The sequence below is a fragment of the Panthera onca genome, chromosome B3 (genome assembly GCF_046562875.1).
Source record: "Panthera onca isolate mPanOnc1 chromosome B3, mPanOnc1 haplotype 2, whole genome shotgun sequence".
Taxonomy (NCBI): domain Eukaryota; kingdom Metazoa; phylum Chordata; class Mammalia; order Carnivora; family Felidae; genus Panthera; species Panthera onca.
Genome location: NC_138344.1, coordinates 112414763 through 112427718, shown reverse-complemented (window position 1 = coordinate 112427718; position 12956 = coordinate 112414763). Strand labels below are relative to the sequence as shown.

The following is a 12956-nucleotide window of genomic DNA, read 5'->3' as shown; positions in this document are numbered from 1 at the left end:
AAGCTCTTTGATATTGGTCTTGGCAATGATTTCTTGTATTCGACACCAAAAGCACAAGCCACAAAATAAAAAATAGACAATTATCCATAATTGTCAAAATAAAAAATACATATCCAGTATTTTATGTATAAAAAATACATATCCAGTATATATCAAACTAAAAAGCTTCTGCACAGCAAAGGAAACAACACTATGGAAAGGCAACTTATGAAAAGGGAGAAAATGTTTCAAACCATCTATATAATAAAGGGTTAATATTCAAAATATATAAGAGTCTCTTACCAGTCAATAGCAAAAAGACAAATAACCTGATTTAAAAATGGGCAAAGGACTTGAATAGACAGTTCTCTAAAGAAGATACGTAAATGCATATCAAAACCACAATGACATACCATCTCACAACTGTTAGGATAGCTATTAAAACAACAACAACAACAACAACACAAAAGATAAGTATTGGCGACAATGTGGAGAAACTGGAATCTGGATATAATGTTGGTAGGAATGTAGAATGGTTCAGCCACTGTGGAAGACAGTGTGAGGTCCCCCCCCCAAGTTGAAAATAGAACATATGATTGAGCAGTTCTACTTCTGGGTATATATCCTAAAGAACTGAAATCAGGATTTCAGAGACATCTGCACTCTCATGTTTACTGTAACATTATTCGTAATAGCCAAGATATGTAAACAACTCAAATGTTTATTGATAGATGAATGGAGAAGGAGAATGTGCTATATTAATACAATGAAATATTATTTAGTTTTAAAAAAGAAAGATATTCCTACCATTTGTGGCAATATGATAAACCTAGAGTACATTATGCTAAGTGAAATAAACCAGTCACAGAAGGATAAATACTGAGTGATTCCACTTATTTGAGGTATTATAGTCAGTCACAGGGGCACCTGCATGGCTCAGTCAGTTAAGCATCTGACTCTTGATTTCACCTAGGTCATGATTTCACGGTTAGTGGGATGGAGCCCCACATTGGGCTCTGCGCTGACAGTGTGGAGCCTGGTCGGGATTCTCTCCCTCTTTCTGCTGCTCTTCCACTCATGTGCTCTCTCTCTCTCTCAAAATAAATAAATAAATAAATAAATAAATAAATAAATAAATAAATAAACTTAAAAAAAAAGCTCTTTATAAAAAAAAATAGTCATAGAAGCAGAGAATAGAATGGTGATTGTCAGAGGCTGAGGGGAGTGGGCCATGGGGAATTGATTTTCAATGGGTATAAATTTTCTCTTATACAAGGTGAGTAAGTTCTAGAGATCTGTTGTACTACACAGTACCTATAGTTGACAACATGGTGTTCTTCACTTTAAAATATGTTAAGAGGATAGTTCTCATGTTAAATGTTCATACCACAAATCAAACAAATAAAACCACAAAAGAACACAGAAAGTTTATGGAGGTGATAAATATGTTAGTACCTTGACTGTGGTGATGATATGGGCATATGCGTATGTTGTCTCGTCAAAATATGTATGTTATATATATGTAATTTTTTGTATGTCAATTGTATCTCAATCAAGGTTTTAAAAAAAGCAATGGTTTGATACTGTAGGTCGCATTGCCAAGAGAATTAATTATTAGTTATATAGAAATTGTGTTACATAATTAGTTGAGTAGTAGTAAATCAAACTGAAGTTAGTGTTGGTGGAGAAGGGGACTCTAATTTCTAAGTGGCCTTTTAACCAAGTATAATTTCTCAGCCTTAGTTGTCCTTTTCCTAAAAATGTGGTCAACGTTTTATTTTAACTCGCTAGTCTCCTTCTAGTCCTTTGACTGTCTTTTTCCAAATTGTTTAAAATTTATCAGAGAGGTTGCGGAAAAAGTGAGCAGATAAATAGTTGGCTGTGTGACTTTACACAGCTGAAAGGGAATTCTTGTCCCTCCTTCCATATAGGTTTATTTTAGGGTAGTGCCAGTCTCATTCTATTTGCCATTTTATCATTACATATCCACTTCCATATGGATTCTGCCAGAAAAAATTATTTACTTTAGAAGTTGTGGAATAATGTGGGCTGGGAATAAATGGGACCCTTTCCCCTCCATTTCTGTCATGATGGGGAGAATATAACTACATTTTCCCTCACAACGACTACAAAATTCTGGATGTTTATTTTGGGCAGTTGGAAAATCATATCCTTAATTGTTATTAGGCTTCAGTTTTGGTTCCTTGTCATTTAGAAAACATTACCCTGGCTTTGATGATGGTTGGCCGAGGATCCAAGATGCCCTGCATCTTTCTCAGTGCAGGCACAACAAAGAGGTTGCAGGTGACCACGGCTGACACAGGATTCCCTGAAAGTCAACCAAGCAGTTATTTATAGTACACGTATAAAAATTTGCCAAAAAATTACGATTGTCTATACCTTCAGGCATCATAAAGAGTGAAGTGACTAACCACTAACTCCTAATCTTCTAAATCACCTTAAATCCTGAAGGATGCCAGAATAGAGCTACAGTCAACCAAATACCACAGAAGGTATAAACATTTGTCTACCAGTGAAATACAGAAACTTCTGATTCCCAGAAACTGTTTAACACAGTTTTTATTTCCAATTTCCTGGGAACTATACATTGAAAGTCATTACTAATCTTTGTAACTTTTAAAGCAGATTGTGCCTGCTATTTTTAAAATATTTTAAAATTGCCACAGTAATACATGCTCCGTACAAAAACATTTAGAAAATACGTTAAGCACAAAGAAATGTATCCATAACCCCCCTCTACCCAGAAATCTCTTTAAATTAAAAAAATAAAACTAAACAATTTAAGCTGCGAAGGACTTGAAGAGGAATACTGTTATAGGCTGAATTGTGTCCCTTGCAAATTCATATGTTGAAGTCTTAACACCCAATATGACTGTATTTATAGATAATAGGGCCTTTAAAGAGGTAATCAAAGTTAAATGAGGTCATAAGGATGAGGTCCTAATCCAACAAGACTGGTGTCCGTATAAAAAGAGGGAGAAACACCAGGAGCACATGTACACAGAAAAAAAGGCATGTGAGGACACAGTGAGAAGTTGGCCATCTGCAAGCCAGGAAGAAAGACTCAACAGAATCCAGCCTTGCTGGCATCTTGATCTTAGACTTCCAGTCTCCAGAACTGTGAGAAAATAAATTTCTGTTGTTTAAGCCATTTGGTCTGTGATAGTCTGTTATGGCAGTCTGGGCAGACTAATAGAAATACCAAGTTCTTTTAAAACTATAAACAAAACTTGAAGAATTCAGTTGTACCTCTCCAAGAAGAAATCTGGGTGGGTCATGCCCTTCGAAGGAAAGAAAGGTGGGCAATGAAAAAAATGACTGTGCTGAGAATCACAGATTTCGTTTCTTGTGTGGTACTGTTAACTAAATAAACTGAGCGGCCCGAGTGAGTTCCAAACCTTTCTGAATCTAATTTTACTCTTCCCAAAATGAAAGGTTTGGACTACATGCCTCTCAGTATCCCTCCTGGGTCTAAAATTCCAATTTTACTAATACATTAATCCAGTGGTATCGAGCATGTATATGTATGCGGAGGGCTTGGGATCGACTATTAGATTTTTTGTTTCCCTTGGCCTGGCTTGTGCTGCTAATTGCATCATCAAAGTAAAAGGCAATGGTTTAGCCTATTATTAGCTAAAACCATACCTTTAATTTTCTTCTACCCACAAAAGTAGTTAAGAATAGATTTTTTTAAGCTGTAAAAAGTAATGAGTAATAGTAAAAATTTCAATAGAAAAATGAGTTGTCTTGCCCAACAGCACAGCAGACTCTTAATGAGAATTAATTGCTTTTCACCTGTCTCAAAATACACAGATGAACATGTTTCTGGGAAAGCAAAAAAAAAGAAAAAAGCAAAAAGCTATTGTTCAGCAACGATGACGGCATTCTTGTAATGCTGCTGCTTTATAAAATTACTCTAATTGAAAATGGATCGCAAACAATTGCAAATAGTGGTTATCTTGTGTGTAGGGGGAAGGGATTACCAATAACATTTCTTAACGCTTACCTGTATTTTCTAATGTTTTTATAGTGAACATATGTTATTACAGTAATTTTAAAAAGTTAAAAAAAATGGCAAGTAGATACATCAATCTTTTAAACTGCTTTAAAAGTTATCAAGATTAGGAGCTCCTGGTGGCTCAGTTGGTTAAATGTTCAACTTTGGTTCAGGTCAATATCTCACAGTTTGTGAGTTTGAGCCACACTGGGCACTGTGCTGACAGCTTGTGGCCTGGAGCCTGTTTCAGATTCTGTGTCTCCCTCTCTCTCTACTCCTCCTTCTCTCCTGCTCATGCTGTCTCTCTCTCTCTTCAAAACAAACAAACAAACAAACAAACAAACAAAGTTATCAAGATTAGTAACAGTTTTAAATGTGCAGCCTTCAGAAAAGCAGAAATACAATCATGAATTTTAAAATCCTTTTAAAAGGAACCACTTTACTGATTCCACAATCTGAACATCTGGGTTGTTGCTGCCCTCTTTTGGTTCACTGAGGCTGGGCAGAGAAAATTTCAAATGAAAGTAGCAATTTGAAAATAGGTTATTTAATTATAACTTCTTTGGCAGATGAACAATAGTTCATAAGGCAAAGTAGGCTCCCAGTATAATTCTTTGTCTATAGGGCAAGTCCTGTCTTCTGTAGACAAAGTAACAGTCTTTTCTAGGCAAAATGAAGCTAGGAAGAGAATCACATTTTTCCAGAGGATCTGAGCATACATACCTTAAAGGCCCTAAGGAGTTTTTACTACAGATACATTTGAGGACTACTTTACTTACCAGTCTTCTCTCTTAACATTTCCTGTAGGATATAAACCTAATCTTTTATGCTTATAGATAGGAGCTTTAGAAATGCTTTCAAAATTCAAAACTCCAAAAAATGCTTTTCAAAATTTTCTGCCTGTCTTCCTTTCCTTATACTCTATTTTGAGATTTATTTACTATCAAAAGCAGATAAGTATCCCAAAGTCACCAGATTTGTGCATCTGAAAGGAATAAGCAGGTTATTTTCTGAAGGAATCTGTCCGAAAACATAGAGAATAGGACGCTGCTACAGATCAGAGGATAATTTTAAAAGCTGGAAAAAATAACAAGTAGATACACAAAACCTCTAAACTGCTTTAGAATTTATCAAGATTGGTAATGACTTTAAAAGCATGGCTTTAACTGCAAGCCAAAAATCAATAAAAAACTGACTCTGAAAGTCTTTATAAATGGAACCACTTCGCTTTTTCTACTGTCTGAACATGTGAGTTTCTGTTCACACGGGAGCGAGGATGGGGACAGTGATATGGTCAGACTGATGATGCCTGGGGTTTGGCTGAGAAACCCCTCATTCCATGTTGCCTGCCCCATCCCAGTCCAAACCTGGCAAGAACAAAAGCCAGTTTTGTATTTTTTTTTGTTTGTTTGTTTACCATTTACTTTCATGGGTGATTCAAGGCCCTTTGGACTTATAAACACAATACTTCTAGCTATGGGAGGTGATTAGACTGCTAACTTAGACCAATTTTTTATAAGGAAAAGCAGGTACCCCAGATAGATCTAGTGACAGTTAACACTTGGCTACCATTTTAGGGTTTGGGATATAATTTGAAAGATACTATCTAATTTGACTTTTACACCAATCAGACAAAGTAGGCTTTAGCCCATTGTATAGATGAAGAAACAGCTTTAAAAAGTTTAAGTGATTTGCCCAAGGTCATACAGTAAGTAAAGCTGGGTCTTAAGCCCAGGTCTTTCAGATTCCAAATGGAGTGCTCTGATAAGGAACTGGTCACCTGGGTTTCAAAATGATTTTGATCATTTTTATAGGAAAAGCAGAAGAAACTGTTTCAATTATTCTTACCTGGTAGTGCAAAGATTATTTTTCTTACACCATCAATATCCAAAGTTGCAAATGTTGTTGGCAGGCTAGAGAATGAAAGAGATCATTTGTTAGGGACTGCTAAGTAATGTGACAAGTAAATTAAGTACTCCAGTTTTCTTGCTATGTGGATTTCCATATAGAGTATTTATCATATAAAAATACTTTTCTGTTGACTCTTCTTTAAACCTTTATACCATGAATTGTTTCAAAAGCATTTACATTAATTTATTTTTAGCATCTTTATTTTCAAGTAACCAAACTTCCTGGTTTTCTGTAGCTTTTTTTTTTTTTTTTCCCATGTCCTGCTAGTGCCAGAGAAGTGTATCTCAAATCCTGGAGTTTCTCTACCCTTCTAGTTGATAACGTCCATACTATTTTGCTGGAGATCTACAACAATCATTCTTATTACTGCAAGACTAGCTGGTGATAGTCTATCAGATAACTGCCTGTTGTTCAAGATGAGTACTCCTCAACCATTTAAAACTATACTCAGCAATAAACACAACACTGGCTTTTTATGAAGGGATTTTTTTGAAATGTCAAAATAAATAAAATACCATGACTAGAACAAAACTAAAGCAGTATTAATTTAAAAATATTTATAAATTATACTTCCTCAAGATTCTGACATGAATCCTGATCATGGGGGTGTGGGAGAGGGCTGAGTGTAAGTGGCATAGAGTGGACAGGCAGTCAAGAATAGTGATATTTTTTTCTATTGATTATGCTTTATGTTTATGCTTTAAACTTTTAGCTAAGATTTCCTTATATTAATGAAACTTGAGTAATGTAGAATCATTAGGGAATGTTAAAATTTCCATATAGTTGAAAAATTATCTCTTTCAGTACCTAAATCATTTTTATTATTTTTGCAACTTTGTCTTTCAAAAATGGATCACTCATTATTAGCTTTTGCAATAATATGATGAACATTAACATTTTTTTGATGATTCACAACTATCATTATTAACTTATTCTACTCTGCTATCCTACAGTGATGTAGGGTCACAAGGGTATATTGTGCATTGTTTTCACCTATAAACCATAACTTCATCCCACACACTGAGGTTCTTGTCTCTTTTCCCTTAGTTTTTTTCTGTGGCTCCCCTTCATGCTAGGCTCCGTCATCTTGTCCCTTAAAGCTGGCTTTAGGTTTAGGAACCAGAGAGGATTAGTAATAATTATATTGTCAGAATGATAATAATAATAGTAATGTTATTATTTTGAAAGAAACATCTATGCATTACATCCATTATTTCATTTAACTTTCACAACAATCCCATGAAGTAACAGGTATCATCCCATTTTATAGATGAGGAAACTAAGACTCAGAGATTAAGAAATTTGGCTCAAATCACTTAGCTACTAAATGGGAAAACAAAGATTTGAACCAAGATTCTTTTAATTTTATGGCTCATAATTGGACAAGGCTCTCAGAGGGTCTGCTGTGAAGTGTTAGTATGTGTACTATGTAACATCTATTTTTGGCTACTCTGAGGCCCTTTTTGCTTATTTCCTGATTCTTGGCTGTATTTTAGAAAAACTAGATTACATTATCATACCAATTTATGAATAGGTTATTTGGCAATGACTGTTACTATGTGATGAAAATAATTTCCAAGATACACTCCTGACAACAGCTATGTTCACTGTAGACGACCCATAGAATTGTGACTGGTAGTCCTGATTGGTAATACTTCAAATGTCTTTTTGAATATCTCTGTGTCTAAAATGAAAGAGGTTAATTACATTCTTAATGTACTGTATGTGGGAAGAACAAAGCTAAATTGTTCTTGAGCTTTTTATACTTCTTGTTCTACTATTAAGGAGCAATTACTTTTAAATTCTTATCTTTAGACAAGTATAAATTCTGGCCAAGTAAAAGGAAGCCCACTTAAACTTCTAAACTATTTTATTATAGCAAACTAACACACATAATAAGAGTGAGGAGGGAATGCATAATACTTTCCTTCTATTATATTTAAAGCCAATTTAAATTATCTTTTACATCTTGCAGACAGGTACTGTGATTTCTCTAAAGGTACTCATTTAAAAAACATTCCATTACAACAAAACATTTTATCATGCACTGCTATCATGAGTGTCCTATTACAAGACTGTGAAGCTTTTGTTTAAGTTCTGGTAAGCCATTTCCTTCTAACTCAGCACCTATTGTTCAGTTCTCCTCTTGAGATCAGAATGTAACAGCATTTATACAATGACTGAGGTCGCAGAGTGTTATGACTTTAAGGGAGGAGAATAAACATTAGGAACTGATGAGAGCGTTAAGTTGAAGTGGTAAAAAAATAAACTGAAAATAAAATAGTACCAAAATTATACATTACAGGTGCTGAGATTGACTTAAATAATAGATATTACAAATAATTCTCCTCTAGAGGTGAGGGCAACTAATATCAGCTTCTTTCTCACTACATAAAGAACAGTCAATTCAATTTTTGAGGTTACTAAGAAGCACACTGACATGCTTTTGGGATGTCCTCTGTATTCTAATCAAATTAGTACTGCCTACAGGGATGGGAAAAAATGCCTGTGCACTCACAACATAATAATATTTACTTAAGACAAAATATTCTTAATGAGAATGATTCAAATTCAATAGTCTCAATAATAAAAGGACTTTGTTAGCAGTAGCCATATTGGGGCAACTACAGATATATAATGCCAGGAATTTTACATTCTATCAAATTGTGGAGAAGACTTTAGGGTTAATCTTAACTTCATACTTAAATGGTAAAATCATGGTGATAAAGCCTAATCCTAGACCTGATGAGAGGTACCCAATAAATCGGGGAGTTGAGGAGGGATGCCTTTATACTTAAAAAAGGCTTCTGAAATTTATGATGTTCCCATAGCTCACTCCTAACAACTGATGTCTCACCTCTACTCTCTCTTAGGGTTCACATGAATACCCATCAGGGTATAATTCTGAAACGAAAGCATAATTACTGTTGTCCCTGACAGCATGGAGGTGTGCTAGAATTTGAATGCTCACCTCTACACTGAAGCCTTTGAATGGGGAAGGAAAAGTTTATAGAGTAACAGGTCTGAACAGGCAAACTATTGCTTAAAGACATGGCCACACATTTTCATCAACACCATTGTTTGGCATTCTTTGAGGATTTATAACTGATTACAGAACCTCCATCAGCCCTTCCTTAGGGAGTTATTAGCTTTAGGAGATGTGCCAGATCTTGGTATGTGGTTATTTTTCTTTTTCCCAGGAGGTGGTAAGAAGCAGTATGAAAGAGTACTTATGAAGTATTTTTGCAAAGGGAAGAAAAATTGAATCTGAATCTAATCAAGCTTTTAGATCTAACTTCTAGTCCATACAATATACTGGAAAGAGAGCAGAACAAGTTCACCACCACCACAACGGAGCCATTAGCCAAATCCATTTGTTAGGACAAATGATTCAGTTTCTTCAGCAAGTCAGCGGCATGAAAAAAGGAGGGTAGAGGTAAATGTTCTTATTCAATATAGATTTAATAACCAAATACAGCTTGTGGAACTGATGAATTCTAATTCAAATAAAGCATGTAAGAAGGCATTCTCTCTTTTTTTTAATTTATTTGTTTTATTTTGAGAGACAGAGAGAGAATACGAGCTGGGGACAGGGGCAGAGAAAGGGAGAATGGGAGAAAGGGAGAGAAAGAGAGAGAGAGAGAGAGAGCGCGAATCTTAAGCAGGCTCTACACTCAGCACAGAGCCCGATATGGGGCTTAATCCCACAACCCTGGGATCATAACCTGAGCCAAAATCAGGAGTTGGATGTTCAACCAACTGAGCCATCAAGGCTCCCCAAAGACATTCTTTTTCTTAACATTTGGGAGAATTTTGAATATGATCAGGGTATTAGATGATATTAAGATACTCTTATTTATTTTGTTAGGTAAGAATACCACTGTGATTACACAAGAGAATGCTACTGTTATCGTTATTATTATTTGAGATGTATACCAAAATGACATTGTAGAATTGGCTTTAAAGCAATAAAAAAACAAAAAAACCCAAAAACAAACAAACAAACAACCCAACAAACAATCTAGCCTTCTGTCCTCTCAAAAAGGGAAGGGAGGATTGATAAAACAGTCTGGGAAAATGGTGATAGTTACTGAAGCTAGGTGATGAGTACACGGGGGTTTCACTGTACTCCTTATTTTTGTGCATTTTGAGAATTTTCATACTAAAATGTTTTTGAAAGGAAAGAAAGCAGCAGTATGGGGAGAAAGAGAAAAAGAGAAAGAAGGAACTAGACATGGGAACTACAGAGAAAAGTTTTGGAAAATTGCTTTGCTTTGTTTATAATAAACCCAGTGACTCATAAAGAAGATGAATTCCCATTTCAGGTAGGCGCTACACTGATGCAAGGAATTCTAATACTATTTCTTTTATTAGAATAAATAATCCATAATAGAAAATGTAAAAAGAAAACATTTAAAACTTTGTTAGTCAAAGCAAGCCAAGCCAACCCCATATATGAGATAACAAGATTATTTTCATACCCTGGTTTCATAAAAACCCTGCCAAAATGGATCTGAGCATGAAGATCAATGTCCAGCACCTGCTTGAGATAGTCCTGCAAATATGAAAAATAATCACTTTACTTTCAAACATTCTAATATCAGACTTTCAAAACTTCAAATGAAAATAAAATGAATTTATAAGATTGAAATGAAAAGAAACACCTTATTTTAGTGAATTTGATTTACTTAAGACAAATATTCCTTCATCTCTTCATTCTTGTCATTCATTTATTCTTCAATATTGAGTACCTGGTATATGCTGAGTACTAATCTGGGCAAGGGGGATATGGGCTTGAGCAAAAGAGACAATGTCCCTGCTTTCATAAAAAATACATTCTAGTACAATTAGATAATAAACGAAATAACCACATTAGCATATAAATCATTACTTGATGGGTTACTGTTTCTCTTTTAATATAGAATTTTATGTCTGAGAAAGGATGTTAGCAAATAAGAAGCTTAAGAAGTTGTGCTGGGGCAGGGAAACCACATGTATGTATACTATATTATTTTACTTAATGGACTTAAAATAATGCACACATTCCTTGAGGAAAGACTTGGACATTTGCCCACAGACTGCCAAATCTAAGTAAGTCAACTAAGATAAAAAATAGGGAGGGAGCTCTAAAACAGAGAGTAAAGGGAGTTTAATTGTTCCAAATGTATATTCTGCCAACAAAAACACAACCAGCTTAAAGTTACAACCAATCCACAGTGGTTTGACAAAACCTGACCTCTGAAAATGAAAGGCAACACTGCCATGCGGTTGGTTTTGTAGACATAAAGAAAACAAAGTGCAGTCTTTAAAATTTCTCAACCTCTAGCTCTATTGCTGAGTTTCCTATTCATTAATCTAAGAGTAAGTCTAGTCACTTACTAAAATTTAAATATTGTACAGGCTTAGGATACTTTATTTTAAAAATCTGTTCCCTTCTATCTCCACAGCCTCAGCCAACATCATCTCACCTGGATTACTGAAATATGTGTCCTTGGCAATAGTCTTGCCCTCCTCCAATTCATTCCCCCCACAGTAGTAAGAGAGATCTGAAAACAAATCTGATCAAGTCACCATATAATACTTCAAAACTTTCTGGTTTCCATGAAAGAGTCTCATCTTTTTAATATCATATCTATGATTCTTGTATTTTCTAACCCCCTTTTATCATTCATTGCTCTCATCAGGCAATCCTCCTCCCATCCAACCCCATTCCTCAATCTCTCTTTCTCCAGTTTGAAACTTTCTTGCCTCCATTCTTTGAAAATGTTCTTACTTCTGTCTAGAATACTCTTTCTTTCTACCTTCCTCTCTCCACAGCTTATCTCAGTTTCACTTATCTTCTCAGCCTCCCCTTCATTCCCAAGGCTAGATTTGGACAAAAGATTGTTTATGTTTATTTTGAGGCTATGTTGTTACATACAAATTTAGAATTATTATATTTTTCTGATGAACTGATCCATTTAAATATATGAAATGTCCCTCCCAATAATCTACAATCCTGCTTACCTTAATTTTCTCTGATATTAATACAGCCACACCAGCTATCTTTTATTGCAATTTTTTTCTAATCTTTTCTTTCAATTTGCTGTATCTTTCCGTTTAAGGTGGGCCCTTTATTACCATGATACAATTTATTGTCTTTTCATAATCCAGGATGACAATTTTTAATCGGAGGATCTAGTCCATTTACATTTAATATAATTTCTGCTACATTTGGGTTTAAGACTATCACCCTACTATTTGTTACTTCTGTTTTTATTTCATCTTTTCTTCTTTTGAATTCACCACTTTTTGTTATTTTAATTTCTTTCTCTTCAATTAGCTTGTTAGTTACTAGTTTTTTTATTATTATTTTAGTGGTTATTTTAATTTTTTTTAATGTTTATTCATTTTTGAGAGACAGAGTGCAAGCAGGGGAGGGGCAGACAGAGAGGGAGGGAGACACAATCCAAAGCAGGCTCCAGGCTCTGAGCTGTCAGCACAGCCTGATGAGGGGCTCGAAGTCACAAACCACAAGATAATGACCTAAGCCAAAGTTGGATGCTTAACTGACTGACCCACCCAGGCGTCCCCTATTTTAGTGGTTATTTTAGAGATTATAATATGCATCCTTGACTTATTATAGTATACTATAATTTGATATTTTTATTACTTCCCAGACAATGCATGAGACTTAAAATATGGTAACTACATTTATTCCTCTCTGCTTTTTGTGCTATGATGTACCATATGTTCTATATAAATATTTAGTATATATAATATTTAGTATGTATATATTTAGTGTATGTATGTGTGTATATATATAACTATTATATATATTTCTATATATATTATACAAACATATACTCTACATTTATGATTTAATATATAATATTTATATACAAACCAATTTTAACTTCATAAGACATTATTATTTTATGCAATCAATAGTCATTTACATTTACCCACATATTAACACTTCTTTTTGTTCTTTAGTCCTTTCTGCATTTCCACACCTACACAATATTTCTGACTAAAAAATTCCAGTCTTTGCTAAGGCTGGTATATT

General features: G+C 34.6%; 1 protein-coding gene across 15 annotated transcripts in view; it reads right to left on the bottom strand.

Annotated features, from left to right (window-relative positions):
- GPHN (gephyrin) overlaps positions 1-12956 on the bottom strand; it is a 621678-nt gene that overhangs the window by 11063 nt on the left and 597659 nt on the right. For all 15 annotated transcript variants that reach the window (XM_078448108.2, XM_078448105.2, XM_078448106.2 and 12 more), the window contains 3 exons: positions 10390-10463; positions 5846-5910; positions 2205-2308 (listed from right to left, as the gene is read on the bottom strand). In XM_078448108.2, the coding sequence (XP_078304234.1) occupies positions 2205-2308; positions 5846-5910; positions 10390-10463 (243 nt within the window). The remainder of the gene's footprint in view (positions 1-2204; positions 2309-5845; positions 5911-10389; positions 10464-12956) is intronic.